General features: G+C 34.1%; 3 protein-coding genes across 3 annotated transcripts; 2 read left to right on the plus strand and 1 right to left on the minus strand.

Moving 5' to 3' along the window:
* Window positions 1-259: 259 nt before the first annotated feature.
* Window positions 260-1,625, plus strand: LOC109180238. Its single transcript, XM_019329726.1, has 5 exons — window positions 260-286; window positions 387-515; window positions 974-1,117; window positions 1,206-1,415; window positions 1,509-1,625. Exons 2-5 carry the CDS (start codon window positions 414-416, stop codon window positions 1,623-1,625), a joined length of 573 nt encoding a protein of 190 aa, XP_019185271.1. The 5' UTR covers window positions 260-286; window positions 387-413.
* Window positions 1,626-2,489: 864 nt separating this feature from the next.
* On the minus strand, window positions 2,490-5,593 carry LOC109180239 (protein FAR1-RELATED SEQUENCE 5-like). The gene is made up of 3 exons (XM_019329728.1): window positions 5,376-5,593; window positions 4,101-5,172; window positions 2,490-3,597 (listed from the first exon to the last, which is right to left on the minus strand). The coding sequence occupies exons 2-3, from the start codon at window positions 5,033-5,035 to the stop codon at window positions 2,490-2,492; spliced, it is 2,043 nt and encodes a 680-aa protein (XP_019185273.1). The 5' UTR covers window positions 5,036-5,172; window positions 5,376-5,593.
* Window positions 5,594-15,433: 9,840 nt separating this feature from the next.
* On the plus strand, window positions 15,434-17,334 carry LOC109180319 (cytochrome P450 CYP82D47-like). Its single transcript, XM_019329830.1, has 3 exons — window positions 15,434-16,453; window positions 16,594-17,233; window positions 17,264-17,334. Exons 1-2 carry the CDS (start codon window positions 15,461-15,463, stop codon window positions 17,221-17,223), a joined length of 1,623 nt encoding a protein of 540 aa, XP_019185375.1. The 5' UTR covers window positions 15,434-15,460; the 3' UTR covers window positions 17,224-17,233; window positions 17,264-17,334.
* The last annotated feature ends 97 nt before the right edge of the window (window positions 17,335-17,431 follow it).

Below are 17,431 nucleotides of genomic sequence, written 5' to 3' on the forward strand. Positions count from 1 at the left end.
AGAAGAGTATGTTTGAACACATATATTTATAATAACCTTTAAATTACTTAGATAGTTCATATTATTATAACTATTGGTGTTATTATTATTATTGTTATTTTGGTGCTGTAGTGAGTTGCTGTTCAGCTATGGTGACTACTACCTAACAAGGCGTCACTTCTCAACTTTGAGCAATGGTGAGTTGGATATAGACTTCTTGAATGTTTGGTCTTTGCGGCTAACTTTGAAGAACACAGAACGTGATGTTGGGATACCAAAACGCGTATTCTTCACCACACTGCCACATGTAAGAGTTATTTTTGACATGCAAATGCGCATTTTTAAAAATCTAGTACTCTAAGCCTTTTGAATACTCATTTTTTGCATTTCTGTGTATTCAAAAACAGCTGCAGCTTGATCCATCTGATGATTGGATGAAAAGTCTCCCAGCTGAGAAAAGGATGGAAAATTTCAATGATAGATTGAATTATGAAATATCAAGTTTTGGAAACCTGGAAATCAGTGATGCAGACCTTGTAAGATCTATTACACACACTTAATTTAATAATTTAAGATTTTATTATTGATATATATGCATGAAGCTTGGAATATACAAAGTTTAATAAGATCCTTTATAAAGTTCTGAATTTGTGGATATATAGTCTTAAAATTGTGGATATATAGTTATGTGATTATGGATATGTAGTACTCTGTTAATATATGAATGTATTACTCTGTGAACAGGCTGTTAAGAATTCTGGATATATGGTAATGTAGTTTTTGGATGTATAGTTATTAATTTGTGGATTTATATGCTTGAAGCTTGGAATATACTCGGCTTATTAGGATCTTTATAAATTTCTGAATTTTGTGGATATATAGTTTTATAATTATGGATATATAGTACTCTGTCAAATATGAATGTATACCCATGCAGTTAACAGTACCTGGGTATGTAGTTGTTTCAAATAATAACCTTTTGTTTTGGAATTAGATATTTTTCCCAGTGCATCGCCATGCACACTACTTTGTTGTGTGCATAAATGTCAAGGAATCCAAGGTTCAGGTGATAGACAACAAGGAATTGCCTGCTGGTGTTTCAGAGCTTGATAAATATGGAGACTGTCCATACAAACTGGTAGCTTATATTATATTAAAAAATCTCCTTATTGTCACCTATATATTGAATTTAAAACATTATGAACATTGAGCTAATTTTTTACCAGATTGAAGCATTCAAGGCGTACCTGGAAGCAGGACAATCCACCTTGACTCACAAACTGAACAGCATGCCAGTAGAGTTCCTTGCCATGCACTGGAAAAATGCAGAGAATGTCACCGACTGTGGCATATATGTAATGCGGCATATGGAGAGTTACATGGGTGGAGCTCTCGAGAACTGGGATCCTGGGTTCAAGAAACATATGCGCACGAATGTAAGAGTAACATAAATATATTACATTCCAACTACATCAAAAAGTGATGAAAAAATTACAATGAACTAGTTATTTATTTTTCTTATTTTACAGGCTAGCTTCATTCTTGAGTTGAGGGCAAAGTATGCTGCTTGTATCATCATGTCAAAGCTGAACAGCGTCAAAGGCGAGGTCAAGAAAGCTGCAAAGATTGAAGACAAGAAGAAGTAAAACTGGAAAGATCAATGAATGTTTTTGTGGATGAATATTTTAATATTTTCTGTTCTTATGGTTGTTTTGTAACAACTCTATCACAATTTTTGAAATTCGATCTATGAAATTCACTGAATATATAGTTCTCATATTATGGACATGTAGGTTTAAGATTGTGGATGTATGGATATAAAATTATGAACATCTTACATAAGTATAAACATACCGTTCAAATATTCATATATTCATATTTCAAGAATTATGGACATATAGGTTTAAGATTGTGGACATATTGATATAAAGTTGTGAATATTCGTTCAACTGTGAACTTACATTTTACATAAGTGATCAAGTTCACCAGTTTACATATTGATATATAGCTTCAATATTGTGGATATAATGATATAACATTATGAACACTTTTACTAATTTGACACACAATTCCAATATTTTGTGGTCATATAGTTCTCAGAATTATGGACATATAGGTTTAAGATTGTGGACATATTGATATAAAGTTATGAATATTCGTTCAGCTGTGAACTTACATTTTACATAAGTGTAAACATCAAGTTCACCAGTTTACATATTGATATATAGCTTTAATATTGTGGATATAATGATATAACATTATGAACACTTTTACTAATTTGACACACAATTCCAATATTTTATGGTCATATAGTTCTCAGAATATGTATGTATAGCTCTAATATTATGGATATATAGCTTTAGTATTATGGATATGTAGCTTTAATATTATGGATATATAGCTTCAAACCTGCAAATCAACAAGTACTAAAATTTTGAATACACAGATCAAACAACTTGTAAATTGATATCCTCAAAACAGCTAGCTACCAACTGGTATTAACCCCACTCTCAATCTACAACTGCATTATCATCTACATCATTACTATACTGACAAAACTCCGAACTCCCAGAACTTGGATGTACAAGGTACCCATCCCCGGCAATCTCAGATAGACTTTCCAAAACCAACGACTGAACAGCACCTTTTGTACTCGAAGCAACTTTATTTGCAGCACTCCTCCTCTCCCTTGCAGCACTGTACTTCTTTTCAATAACACTACTCCTCCTTACGTTACGCTCACCTTTTGATCTCCGGTTTGAAGGATTTTGAATGACACCACTTGAAGATGAAACACCGCACTCTTCAATTTGCACATAGCCAATCTCAGCTTCAACCTTTTTCTTTGCTTCCTCAACTGCTTCATCACAGAACTGCCTAGTTACACTGTTATCTTGACTAGATGAAATCAGTCTTTGAAACTTTCTGCAAATCTCCACAACCCAAATTGAAGGAGGGACACCAGCTCTACAAAACATTGAACCAGTATTCACATCCCTACCATCAGCAACCTTTTTAGTCCACCTTTTCATGATATATTTGTTAGGAATACTTGAAACACAGTGTATATGAAGAATGCGTAAACAATGGCAGCATAAAATTCCTAACTCCGAAATCAACTTGCAACTACACGAAATGTCTAAGGTTGACAACTTAAAACTGACTTCATGCCTTATAATATCTATATCTGGACGCCATACGTGATACTTGAACTGACAACCTTCATTCAACACCATTTCTTGATGACAGGCATTGCCTTTCATGAATTGTTCCTCAAACAAAAAATATATCTCAATCGTATATACATCTCTAGCGTGTAACAGAAGTTTCACGTGCTCCATCATCATGTTGGGTACCCCTTGAGTACAACGAAAGTCTTCACCATTCTCTTTGCTCCTCCATTCAGAAGTTACACTAACAAACGATGAATAAAAATCACATAGACCTGCAATCTTGGACAACCTTCTTGAAATCGAATGGTTAGTAGTTTCACTCCTTTGCGATGATAAAATGCCCCCTGAAAAATAGTCCTTATTGAATGCTGGACACCACTTCTCCCTACAGTCATACAGCTTTTGTATCCAACTATTCTTGTGGCACTTGTAGTCAGTCACCAACCTGAAATGATAAGATATATGTTTAGAACTCTAATGCTATATATCCACAGTTCCAATATAATAAAACCACAAATTGAATGCATATAATACAAACAGAAAGCTCACTGCTTCACTACTACATGTTCAGACAACTAATACTATATATCCATAATTGTAATATTATATATCCACAATTCCAATACTATAAATCCATAAATTGCATGCATATAATTTAGAGACAAACAGGAAGCTCACTGCTTCACTAATACATGTTCAGACAACTAATAATATATGTCCATAATTCTAACACTGTATATTCACAATTCCAAAACTATAAATCCATAAATTAAATGCATGTAACTCAGGAAAAATCAAGAAGTTCCATTCTATACTACAACATGTTCACATAATTCTAATACTATATATTCATAATTCTAATACTATATGACCATAATTCTAATACTAAACATCCATAATTCAATTACTAGAATCGAAAAAGGAAAAAAAAAAAAGTAGTGGACATACCTTGTCCAATAAAATTCAAACTCAGCTTCAGTCTCTGTGTATTTCAACACACAGTTAAACATATCTAAGAAATCCTTGTTATTCCTTAACGCCTTGATATGCTTCTTCGAATTCTCGCCAATATGCCATATGCAAAGACGGTGACGTGATGTTGGAAACACCTGACAAATAGCAGCAGCCATGGATGCACATTGATCTGTCATGATAGTCTGTGGACATTTCCCATTCATAGACCTTAAAAATGCTCTAAACAGCCACACAAATGATTCTATCCTCTCATTCATCAGAAAACCACATCCAAACATTACATTCATGCAATGGTGGTTCATCCCTACAAAAGGGCCACAAATCATATCATATTTATTAGTGCGATAAGTTGTATCGTGCACTAATAAATCCCCAAACAACTCATAGTCTTGTCTCATCCGACCATCCCTCCAAAAAAAACTGCATAGTCTTGAATCACAATCAACTTCAAAATCAAAGAAAAAATCAGACTCAGTCGACTGCCTCTTCCTAAATATTTCAATTAATGAGTTCGAATCGGTTCCATCCAAACGCTTTGATGTATCAGAAGCAATTGAATTATAAGCATCTCGATTAGTGAAGCCAACTAATGGAGACCCCCCTGCTTGATGTTTCAAGAACCTAATACCATCTGCCATTGCAACACCACTCTTCTTCAAATCTTTTAAATATAACAGTTGATTATCACCCACATTTCTATGTGAACGCAGAAGATGACTCTTGTCTACAGCACATAACTCGTGATTGTGCACTTTTACATGTTTTGTAACCGTCCACAACCCATCCTCACCGACGTCAAACTGAACACATGCACCACACCCTGACCTTGTGTCAATTTTTGAATATGCCCTAACACCAGCATTTGCCTTAACCTTAAAACCAGCTTTAGAACACATAAACATCTTCATTTGGACTGTTTTGCTATATACCTTGCACCGTTGATTACCCTTCCTCACACTAAAACCAACTCTATATGCATAATTGTTATACAACTCATACGCTTCAACCCCGTTACTTACAACAACACCAACCAAATCTTCATCAACTGCAAATGCAATATATAACCTCAAGTATACTAAATAATACACGTTCCATTGAAAATATAATTCCTATGTAGAGGGGGTGCGGGGAATGCCGAATAAATCCAGCCATGCTCTACAAAAGGAATAACATTTTCCATGGAAAAAGAATGAACATATAACAATGCTGAACACTGTGAATTATGATCATATAAAACTACATATAGACCTGGATTAGAAGAAGAACCATCAATGTCTAACTCTATTGGATCTGAACTTGGTGAATCAACAACAACATCTTCACTGACTGCATAGTGTTAAAAGCCAGAACAGAGTATCAGTTTAGAAATTTGTGGATGTATAGTATTATAATTCTGGATGTATAGTGATAGAATTCTGGATATAAAGCTCACAGTTTCTGGACATAAAAGTTCAATAATTATGGATATACAATCCAGAACAGAGTATCCATTCACAAAATCCTTGATATATACTACTATAATTCTGGATATATAACTCACAACTTCTGGATTTATAGTTCAAAGATTATGGATATATATTTCGTTCATTCAGAAAACCATAAACACATAAACACCAAGAGTTACGAATGATCTCAGACTAGAATCACATAAACATCACATACACAATAAACATCACACTAAATATAAACACCTACACAATATATCACACTGCAAAAATTGCAAACGACCACAAATCCATAAAAATCAAACTGCAAAATAACCTGGAACCGTATGCAATTCATCGCCTGCTTCATCTCTCTGATCTAATGCCTCGTCTCTCTGGTCTACTGCATCATCCATCATGAGATCCATACAATAAATCAGGAAAACGACTGCGATCGCTATTGCGATTGCGATTTTACGTATACTGCAATCAAAACGCCAAACTACCAAAAAATCGCAAAACTACCAAATATGATATGAATAACGCCGCTAACGGCCATCCAATTTTTTTTTTTTTTTTGATTTTGTGCGCGCCGTGTCGTTTTTTAGTAAAACGGCGCCGTTTTGCAACCGTATGCACCTTGCTAGGTGCATTCGGTTGCACGGCATAATTTGCGATATCTCTAACTACTATATCTAATTAAAGATTATATAGGAAAAATATATGATGGATGTAGGTATATGATAACAGTATGTGATGAAGTTATTATTAAATAATAACGGAGTTATAACTGTGTGAGAGTAATTTTGTTTATAAAAAATCAATATGAATAATTTTGTCAAATAAAATAAAATGTATAACATTTAAAGTAAAAAGTATACCTTTATTAGCACATAAAAAAATGACAAAAATAAGGAATATATCCTGGATGGAGAGATATTATGTTTGTTTTAGATATTTATGTATATTGCATGAAAAAATTAATTAAAACATATTATGCTTTTAGATATTTATGTATATTGCATGAAAAATTAATTAAAATAGAATAATTTTGTTGGTGTTTATGAGCCTAGCTAGTAACCTGAACATAAATTATTCGATTATTGCAAGGGCGGTTGATAATTTAAATATGAGGATAAAGTAATGTACAAACAAATTCTTACTCACATGAGAATTTAGAACTATCAAAGTGGGTCAACTCGTTCCATATGGATTGGCCGGGCACAAGCATGCAGAAAATAGGTCGGGCCCGACCCTAACTCATTTTTATGTACGGGTTAGAACATGAACCAACTTGTATACACTAATAGGCTAGCGAGTTAAACTAGTCAATTCACTTTTCTTTAAAAATATTTTTTTATTATAATAATATTAATATATTAATTTGTGTAATACTCACTCTGTCACATTTTATCTGTCATACTTACTACAGTATTTATTGGTCAAACTAACTCTTTCTTCTTTGTTTTTTTTTTTAAGTATTTTTTACTTATTTTTATTTTTTTCTTTTGCGTTTAATAGTACTTTTAGTGTAGTTTATAAATATATACATTTTGTATACTAATACTAAACTTAAAATTATGAAAAATTGGATTAAAAATAACTCTAGTCAAGCCTCGTTAACCGAATCAGACACATAAAATGGGACGGGGGAGTATAAGATTTGAAATCTTTAACCTCACATATAACAACTAAAGGTGCGCACCAAAAAAAAAAAAAAAAAAAAAAAAAAAAACTAAGGGTGTGTTTGGAAACCAGGAAAATGACTTCTGATTTTTTTTTTTTTTTTTTTTCTGAAAAATGAGTTATTTTTTTAGAAAACATTTTTATTTCATTGTTCGATTGAATCTAGAAAACTGTTTTGGTGTGTTTAGTTAATTTTTTTGGAAAACCAAATTATATATTTTAATTGTATACTAACAAACCATAATTTTGTTGAATAATTTTGTTGGTGTTTAATTGAAAAATTAATTAAAATAGAATAATTTTGTTGGTGTTTATGAGCCTAGCTAGTAATCTCAACATAAATTATTCGATTATTGCAAGGACGGTTGAGAATTTAAATATGAGGATAAAGCAACATACAAACAAAACTTTAGTCACACGAGAATTGAGAACTATCAAAGCAGGTCAACCCGTCCCAAATGGGTTGCTCAGGCATGAGTATGCTGAAAAAAGGCCGGGCTCGAACCCGACTCATTTTTATATACGGGTTGGAACATGAAACTAACCCGTATATACTAGCAGACTGGCGAGTTAAACTAGTCAATCCACTTATATATATATATATATATATATATATATATATATATATATATATATATATATATATATATATATATATATATATATATATATATATAGGGATGCACTCAGGTGCGAATAAGTGCCCAGGAAGGAATATGCGAACGAATTAGCGCGCGACACGTGTCCATATCTAATAGCTTAAAAAAATGCGGTGGCATTTTCGTAAATAATTGAACATCGAAGTGCAAGTAAAATCACTTACAAGTGCACCTACTTTCACCTATAAGTGCATGTAATTTTGTCTTGTTAGCATTCACTTCCCGCAAACATTCATGCATTTGGGTGTGCTTATAACTATAAGTGCAACTATTTAAAACTATAGGTGCACATACTTTCACCTATAAGTGCATGTAATTTTGTCTTGTTAACATTCATTGATCTGAGTTCAGCGGGTAGCAATACCCCGAAAACCCCCCGCAAACATTCATGCACCTATGTGCAACTACTTATAACTATGTGTGCAACTACTTAGAACTATAGATGCAACTACTTATAACTATAGGTGCACTTCGTATTGATACTCGGTGTAAATTTTTACTTGCACTTATAATACATTTTACATGCACTTGTAATACATTTTACTTGCACTTCGATGTTCGATTATTTACGAAAATACCACCGCGCTTTTTTAAAAAAATCAGTGTTTCTCATCCATTAGATTTGGACACGTGGACAGACAGAATCCATTCCTATTTCGCTCCTAGGCGAAGCATTCGCACCTGAGTGCGATTATATATATATATATATATATATATATATATATATATATATATATATATATATATATATATATATATAATTTGTGTAATACTCATTCTGTCCCATTTTATCTGTCTTACTTACTATTCATTGGTCAAACTAACTCTTTCTTATTTGTTTTTTTTTTTTTACTTTTTTTTTTACGTCTAATAGTATTTTTAGCGTATTTTCTAAATATATACACATAAAATGGGACAGAGGGAGTATAAGATTTAAAATCTTTAACCTCACATATAACAACTAAGGGTGCGCAACAAAAAAAAAAAAAAAAAATTAAGGGTGTGTTTGGAAACCAGGAAAATGACTTCTGAATTTTTTTTTATTCTAAAAAATGAGTTATTTTTTCAAAAAACATTTTTATTTCAGTGTTTGATTACATTCCAGAAAACTGTATTGGTTTTGTTAATTTTTTTAGAAAATCGGATTATATATTTTAATTGTATACGAACAAACCAAAATAACCCTAATCTCATCAGTTTCTCAAAGCCCAGCTGCCACTGCCTCCACCATGCCCAACCGACGCTGCATGTACCGTAGTTTCTCACCACAACATACAGCAACCAGAGCTCCACCGCTCCTCACCTCCACCGTCGTTTCTCCTCCAGCGACACAGCTCCTCACCTCCACTGTTGTTTCTCCTCCAATGACACAGCTTCGTCACCTCCACCGCTTCCAGCCGGCAACCGCCACTCAAATTTGCTTTTTTGACCGTCAGGAAGGAGTGACCGACGACTGTATACAATTTTGGTTGATTGGCTGTTGGACGATGGAAAATGACTTCAAAAAAAAAAAAGTCATTTTCCTGAAAATATGTATATTTTTTATTGACCAAAGCTTCATTTTCCGTTGACTTTAAATTTTTGTCATTGCCAAACACTTGAAACTCAGAAAATGATTTCCGAACACATCCTAAGATTTGAATTAACTCTCTATTAACTTATAAAGTTTATAAAAAATATATGTTATATAATAGATAAACTTTATGCTAACTATATATTTATATTAATATCTATATAAAGATATAATTAATCATATAATTAAAGCATATATGTAAACATAGCTAATTGAATTGCTACAAAGATGCTAATAACAAGCAGATCATTGTCCATAGACTAGCTTCATCCTGAATATTAGAATTGTTAAAACGGACTCAACTTGGGGGGCTAGACCCATTTAACCCGTGTTTTGGACGAGTTGATTTGGAGAAATTTCAACTCATCCCTATATGATCCGGGCCCCATATATATATTTTAAAAAAAAAAAGTAATATACATTATACTGCTAATAGCATCATGAATGTTGTGTTGGGGTGGGTTGGGAACTAGAATGGGGAAGAAGTTCAACACTTTTGCATTACAAAGCATGGGGTTTTTATATTTCAAACACTTTCTTAAACATAATATATATATCTTGATTTGAGTGATTTATTTGAAAAGAACATCTTCATTTTAATGAAACATCGCTAATACATATCTGCACATCCGTTACTCTTGTACGGGGCGCGCTTTCTGCATAAGGAAATATGAGTATCATCTAATTGCTTAGCTCCAAATAATTGATTGTGGAGAAACATAGGTATACCTAATGCAGCTAGCTTTTTGGAAATGATTTTAATATTATGTTGAATTTTATGAAAGTTGTGGATATGTTATGCACATATATGCTAAGTTACGTTACTGGTGCTTGAATATTTCATTGTGGATTTTTTAGAGAATTTTTCAAGTATTGCATGGGAAGGATTCCTAATTGGATGCCAAATTGTAATTTCAACTGTATTTGACAATTTCAGTTTAACTAGCTTGGTAGAGAAATTTGATCATGCCTGTCCCTTTGATCAGAGAAAGCTTTTCCGATTTTCCTTGTTTTTTTTTTTTTTTTTTTTTTTTTTTTTTGAGGAACTTTTCCTTGTTTTATTTCTTACTGCTAGAGTCTACTAAAACTCTAGTATATGTATATCTTCTTTTTTTTTTGAAAATAACGTCATAATTTTATTAAATCATAGATTCAATACAAGAAGGAACAAAATTAAGCCAGATAGAAGGACCAGTAGATGAATGAGCAGCTCTAGCAACAACATGAGCCAGCTTATTCACTGATCTAGAAATATAATGAATGGACACTACTTCAAAGTGTCGTTTGAGATCACGGCATTGGCTAAGAACGCAACCCGTACAAGAATAATCCATAGCCGAGCTATTGAAAAGGTGACAAACCATTTGACAATCACTGAAAAGCACGATCTTCTGTAACTCTTGTTCAATCGCCCAAGATAACGGTTCCTGATTTAATTGGTCCATGTATTGGTTTGATTGTGTGTGAGTTTTTTTAATCAGTTCACTATATCTGCTATTAAATTAGCTGGGAGCATCGAATCATTGGACTTGCCTTGAGGCTTCTATGTCTCTGGCCTGAAATGAAGAATTGAATGCTTCTTATTGTGTATCATCTTACTCTATTGTATTCTATTGGTAGTGTGAATTTATTAATTATAACAATTAAATAATTCCTTTTAGGATCACATTTAAATAATTTTTTTTATTAAAATTTAATACGGGCTGACGGCATGTCTATAGCCCGGTCCGTCAGCCCGTAAATCACGGGTTGGGTTTTCCAATAAAAAATGGAGTCTTGTGCGATATCTTAATTTGGGCTCTCTTTTTTCAAGTAATTTTTATATATAAATAATAGTTGTTCAAAAAGTTGTGTCAAAAATTCAAAACATAAATATTGTATAAAAAATACATCTAAAATTTCATTTAAAAAGTTACATGCGCCGTGCACACTTAGACGCAAATCATCCACCAAACTTTTGATATAAACTTCTTCCAAAATCTCATATTCAATAGAGATTAAAGCTAATCCATTGAGTCTGTCTTGCAACATATTTGATCGTAAGTAAAATTTTACTGTGACCAACATCATCTAAACAACTACCAACGTTTTTATTATTTTCATTGTTACAATGATACCTATCATCGTTGTGCACACTATCATTTAAATTTTTTCCTATCTCACAATCATCTTGATCTTCTATATAAAGATTAACATCTAACAATTTTTTCTTTGCAACATCTTTTTGCTCATCTATTTGAGATTTTTTTTGTAATGAATTTTTCAAGAGTTCCCTTTTGAGATTGAGTTAGTTGCTCTATTCTTTTTTTCTTTTTACGCTTCTTAACCCAGATGAATATTTTCTAGAAGACATAAAATCCTAAAGAATAAAAATTTATTTAGAAACTCTATCAATAAATAATTAATCAAGAAACGAATTCTTGAATATATTATTTTGAAATCAGAATTATTAAATCATGTAAATAAAACAATAAACAAGAATTATGAAATAATACGTAATTTTAATTACTTATCAAAAAATTGAATAACTTGAGAGTTTGTATGATAAAAAAAAAAAAAATTAAAGAATCAATAGCACATGAGCTAAGTCTGTCGTTTTTGTATCAATTCACTAAATTGCGCTGCCTAAGAGATGTGGAACAGTAAAGAATACAAATAAACAACCAAATTGAATATTTAAATTATTACATAAAGAATAAAAACAACCAAATAGCAAAGAATTAAGAATATAATTGACCCACTTTAATTTACCTAATCTAAGGCTATAAGCACTACAGCAGCCTCAATAATGCAAATAAGTCAAATTAAATATTTAAATTACATCATCAATTACCTATGCAAATTGAAATTGTAGTAGTCTCTTTAGTCTCTTCTGTTACTCTGTGTCTCTATCTACCGCTAGACGCTAGATTAGGGATTTAGGGTAGGTTTGTGAGTTTCAGAGTTTGTCGCTTAGTTTGTTCGGAGCTGCAGCTGTCGATATTTTTATTTGTTCGAAACCGCAACTACCGATATATATATACACACAATTTTTTTTTTAAATATGGGGCCCCCAAAATTTGGGGGCCCTGTGCGCCGGCCCTGGGAAGACTTGCCCAGGGCCGGCCCTGGTAAAGAATACAAATAAACAACCAAATTGAATATTTAAATTATTTCATAAAGAATACAAACAACCAAATAGCAAAGAATTAAGAATATAATTGACCCAATTTAATTTACCTAATCTAAGGCTATAAGCACTACAGCAGCTTCAATAATGCAAATAAGTCAAATTAAATATTTAAATTACATCATCAATTACCTATGCAAATTGAAATTGTAGTAGTCTCTTCTGTTACTTTGTGTCTCTATCTGCCGCTAGACGCTAGATTAGGGATTTAGGGTAGGTTTGTGAGTTTCAGAGTTTGTCGCTTAGTTTGTTCGGAGCTGCAGCTGCCGATATTTTTCTTTGTTCGAAACCGCAACTACCGATATATATATACACACATTTTTTTTTTAAAATATGGGGCCCCCAAAATTTGGGGGCCCTGTGCGCCGGCCCTGGGAAGACTTGCCCAGGGCCGGCCCTGGTAAAGAATACAAATAAACAACCAAATTGAATATTTAAATTATTACATAAAGAATACAAACAACCAAATAGCAAAGAATTAAGAATATAATTGACCCAATTTAATTTACCTAATCTAAGGCTATAAGCACTACAGCAGCCTCAATAACGCAAATAAGTCAAATTAAATATTTAAATTACATCATCAATTACCTATACAAATTGAAATTGTAGTAGTCTCTTTAGTCTCTTCTGTTACTTCGTGTCTCTATCTGCAGCCAGACGCTAGATTAGGGATTTAGGGTAGGTTTGTGAGTTTCAGAGTTTGTCGCTTAGTTTGTTCGGAGTTGCAGCTGCCGATATTTTTCTTTGTTCGAAACCGCAACTACCGATATATATATACACACAATTTTTTTTTTAAAATATGGGGCCCCCAAAGCGCTGGCCCTGGGAAAACTTGCCCAGGACCGGCCCTGGTAAAGAATACAAATAAACAACCAAATTAAATATTTAAATTATTACATAAAGAATACAAACAACCAAATAGCAAAGAATTAAGAATATAATTGACCCAATTTAATTTACCTAATCTAAGGCTATAAGCACTACAGCAGCCTCAATAATCCAAATAAGTCAAATTAAATATTTAAATTACATCATCAATTATCTATGCAAATTGAAATTGTAGTAGTCTCTTTAGTCTCTTCTGTTACTTTGTGTCTCTATCTGCCGCTAGACGCTAGATTAGGGATTTAGGGTAGGTTTGTGAGTTTCAGAGTTTGTCGTTTAGTTTGTTCGGAGCTGCAGCTGTCGATATTTTTCTTTGTTCGAAACCGCAACTACCGATATATATATATATACACACAATTTTTTTTTTAAATATGGGGCCCCCAAAATTTGGGGGCCCTGTGGCCGGCCCTGGGAAGACTTGCCCAGGGCCGGCCCTGGTAAAGAATACAAATAAACAACCAAATTGAATATTTAAATTATTACATAAAGAATATAAACAACCAAATAGCAAAGAATTAAGAATATAATTGACCCAATTTAATTTACCTAATCTAAGGCTATAAGCAATACAGGAACCTCAATAATGCAAATAAGTCAAATTAAATATTTAAATTACATCATCAATTACCTATGCAAATTGAAATTGTAGTAGTCTCTTTAGTCTCTTTTGTTACTTTGTGTCTCTATCTGCCGCTAGACGCTAGATTAGGAATTTAGGGTAGGTTTGTGAGTTTCAGAGTTTGTCGCTTAGTTTGTTCAGAGCTGCAGCTGTCGATATTTTTCTTTGTTCGAAACCGCAACTACCAATATATATATACACACAATTTTTTTTTTTAAATATGGGGCCCCCAAAATTTGGGGGCCCTGTGCGCCGGCCCTGGGAAGACTTGCCCAGGACCGGCCCTGGTAAAGAAAACAAATAAACAACCAAATTGAATATTTAAATTATTACATAAAGAATACAAACAACCAAATAGCAAAGAATTAAGAATATAATTGACCCAATTTAATTTACCTAATCTAAGGCTATAAGCACTATAGCAGCCTCAATAATGCAAATAAGTCAAATTAAATATTTAAATTACATCATCAATTACCTATGCAAATTGAAATTGTAGTAGTCTCTTTAGTCTCTTCTGTTACTTTGTGTCTCTATCAGCCGCTAGACGCTAGATTAGGGATTTAGGGTAGGTTTGTGAGTTTCAGAGTTTTTCGCTTAGTTTGTTCGGAGCCGAAGCTGCCGATATTTTTCTTTGTTTGAAACCGCAACTACCGATATATATATATATATACACACAATTTTTTTTTTAAAATATGGGGCCCCCAAAATTTGGGGGCCCTGTGCGCCGGCCCTGGGAAGACTTGCCCAGGGCCGGTCCGAGTAAATAATACAAATAAACAACCAAATTGAATATTTAAATTATTACATAAAGATTACAAACAACCAAATAGCAATGAATTAAGAATATAATTGACCCAATTTAATTTACCTAATCTAAGACTATAAGCACTACAACAGTCTCAATAATGCAAATAAGTCAAATTAAATATTTAAATTACATCATCAATTACCTATGCAAATTGAAATTGTAGTAGTCTCTTTAGTCTCTTCTGTTACTTTGTGTCTCTATCTACCGCTAGACGCTAGATTAGGGATTTAGGGTAGGTTTGTGAGTTTCAGAGTTTGTCGCTTAGTTTGTTCAGAGCTGCAGCTGTAGATATTTTTCTTTGTTCGAAATCGCAATTACTGATATATATATACACATAATTTTTTTTTAAATATGGGGCCCCCAAAATTTGGGGTTCCTGTGCGCCGGCCCTGGGAAGACTTGCCCAGGGCCCGCCCTGTCTCTCTTGAACCTGTTTATAACTCCGAGCATTTGGATATGTATCAGATACACTACAGTTGCTTAGCAGAGACATTCTGAACCGCCATGTCTGACGCCTCTTCCATATCACAAACATCCATGGATCAAAGATTCCAACTTCTTCTAACTTTTGTATCAACTCTCTGCGCCTTGATTTTCTTGGCTCGTTACTTTCAGTCAAGGCGGAGACGGGTTTCTGACATAAAAGGCCGGAGTTTGCCGCAACCGGACGGCGCTTTGCCGGTTATCGGCCACCTTTTCTGCTTCGGCGGTGGCAAACTTACGTATAAAGTCCTCGGCGCCATGGCCGACAAGCATGGACCGGCGATGGCGATAAAGCTCGGCAGCCATAAAGCTCTGGTCATAAGTAGTTGGGAAATGGCGAGGGAGTGTTACACCACTCACGACAAGGCATTCTGCGACCGTCCGAGAATAGCCGCCTCTAAGTTTCTCGGCTATGATTATGCTTTCTTCGGCGTCGCTCCTTACGGGGAATATTGGCGAGAAATGCGCAAGATTGTCACTCTCCATCTTCTCTCTAACCGGCAAGTTGAGATGCTGAATCCCATAAGAACATCAGAACTGGAGACTTCCATTAGAGAGCTGTATGAGTTGTGGGTTAGCAATGGAAATCCTGAGCGTGGTTTCATTATGGCGGATTTGCGGCCCTGGTTTGGAAACCTGATCCGGAACATGTCGGTGAGGATGGTCGGAGGGAAGAGGCTCACCGGAGACGGCGTGGATTGCAACAAGGAAGAGGCAAGAAGGTGCGAGAAAGTGATCAAAGAATTCCTCTACTTCTTTGGCGTGTTTGTGTTGTCTGATTCTTTCCCTTTTCTTGAGTGGCTGGACTTGCAAGGGCACAAGAAATCGATGAAGAGAATCGCGAAAGAGCTCGACAACCTCGTAGCAGGGTGGTTGGAGGAACATAAGAAGAGGAGGATGTCCGAGGAGGGCATGGGACCACAGGATTTCATGGATGTAATGATTGAAATCATGGAAGACGATGCACAAATTTCTGGGTTTGATGCAGATACCATAATCAAGGCAACATGTTTGGTGAGTTCTTGAAAAAGCAGTTCATATATATATATATATATATATATGCAAAATCGATCTGAATTCTGAAGTGGTATTATTACAAATTTACAAGTTGTTTACTCACATATTAACCAGAGGTGTTTTAATTTATTTTGCAGAATATGTTAGTAGCAGGAAGTGATGGAATAACTGAGACTCTAACTTGGGCACTATCTTTGCTATTGAACAATCGCGCTATGTTTGATAAGGTTCAAGAGGAACTGGACATTCAGGTTGGAAGAAATAGAAATGTGGATGAATCTGATATAAAGAATCTAGTTTTTCTCCAAGCTGTGATCAAAGAAACATTGCGTCTATACCCTCCTGGTCCAGTCAATGCTTTGCGTTCTTCGCTCAAGGACTGCACCTTGTCACAAGGTTACCACGTGCCAGTCGGTACTAGATTGATGGTAAACATTTGGAAGATTCATCACGATGAAAACATATGGCCCGAGCCATATGAGTTCCGCCCAGAGAGATTCTTGACAACCCATAAAGACATTGATGTTAGGGGACAACATTTTGAACTCATTCCTTTTGGATCTGGGAGGAGATTTTGCCCTGGGATACAACTCTCTTTGCAGACCTTGCATCTTTGTCTAGCCACCTTGCTACATTGCTTTGATTTCACACTCCCATCCAATGAAAAAATAGACATGAGTGAGAGTGTAGGGTTCATAAATGCGAAAGCCACTCCTCTTAAGGTGTGTCTTACACCGCGTCTTAAGTCTACTCTGTTTGAGCATTAGCTTAATCTTTTAGTTTCAGAAATATATATATGATGATCAATATTCATGTATCAGTTTTCAAATGTTGTGTTTAATCTATATGAAATACCAAAGTATGTAGACATTGTGGTTTGTTATTACAATGTATGTCAAGATTAGTGTTGTTGATTTACGAACAATATGTCTACTTCATATTTACTATTTAGTTTTTCGATTAGTCCACAGCTTA

This window comes from Ipomoea nil, unplaced genomic scaffold (genome assembly GCF_001879475.1).
Source record: "Ipomoea nil cultivar Tokyo-kokei standard unplaced genomic scaffold, Asagao_1.1 scaffold1026, whole genome shotgun sequence".
In the NCBI taxonomy this organism is placed as follows: Eukaryota; Viridiplantae; Streptophyta; class Magnoliopsida; order Solanales; family Convolvulaceae; genus Ipomoea; species Ipomoea nil.

Excerpts from the sequence above, each read along its gene's own strand:
- LOC109180319 (XM_019329830.1), top strand. The coding sequence starts at position 15,461 with ATGTCTGACGCCTCTTCCATATCACAAACATCCATGGATCAAAGATTC. Across the intron at positions 16,454-16,593 it reads TAATCAAGGCAACATGTTTG|AATATGTTAGTAGCAGGAAG; the intron begins GTGAGTTCTTGA and ends TTTATTTTGCAG.
- LOC109180239 (XM_019329728.1), bottom strand. The coding sequence starts at position 5,035 with ATGAAGATGTTTATGTGTTCTAAAGCTGGTTTTAAGGTTAAGGCAAAT. Across the intron at positions 3,598-4,100 it reads TTTGAATTTTATTGGACAAG|GTTGGTGACTGACTACAAGT; the intron begins GTATGTCCACTA and ends TTATCATTTCAG.
- LOC109180238 (XM_019329726.1), top strand. The coding sequence starts at position 414 with ATGAAAAGTCTCCCAGCTGAGAAAAGGATGGAAAATTTCAATGATAGA. Across the intron at positions 516-973 it reads AAATCAGTGATGCAGACCTT|ATATTTTTCCCAGTGCATCG; the intron begins GTAAGATCTATT and ends TTTTGGAATTAG. Across the intron at positions 1,118-1,205 it reads GAGACTGTCCATACAAACTG|ATTGAAGCATTCAAGGCGTA; the intron begins GTAGCTTATATT and ends ATTTTTTACCAG.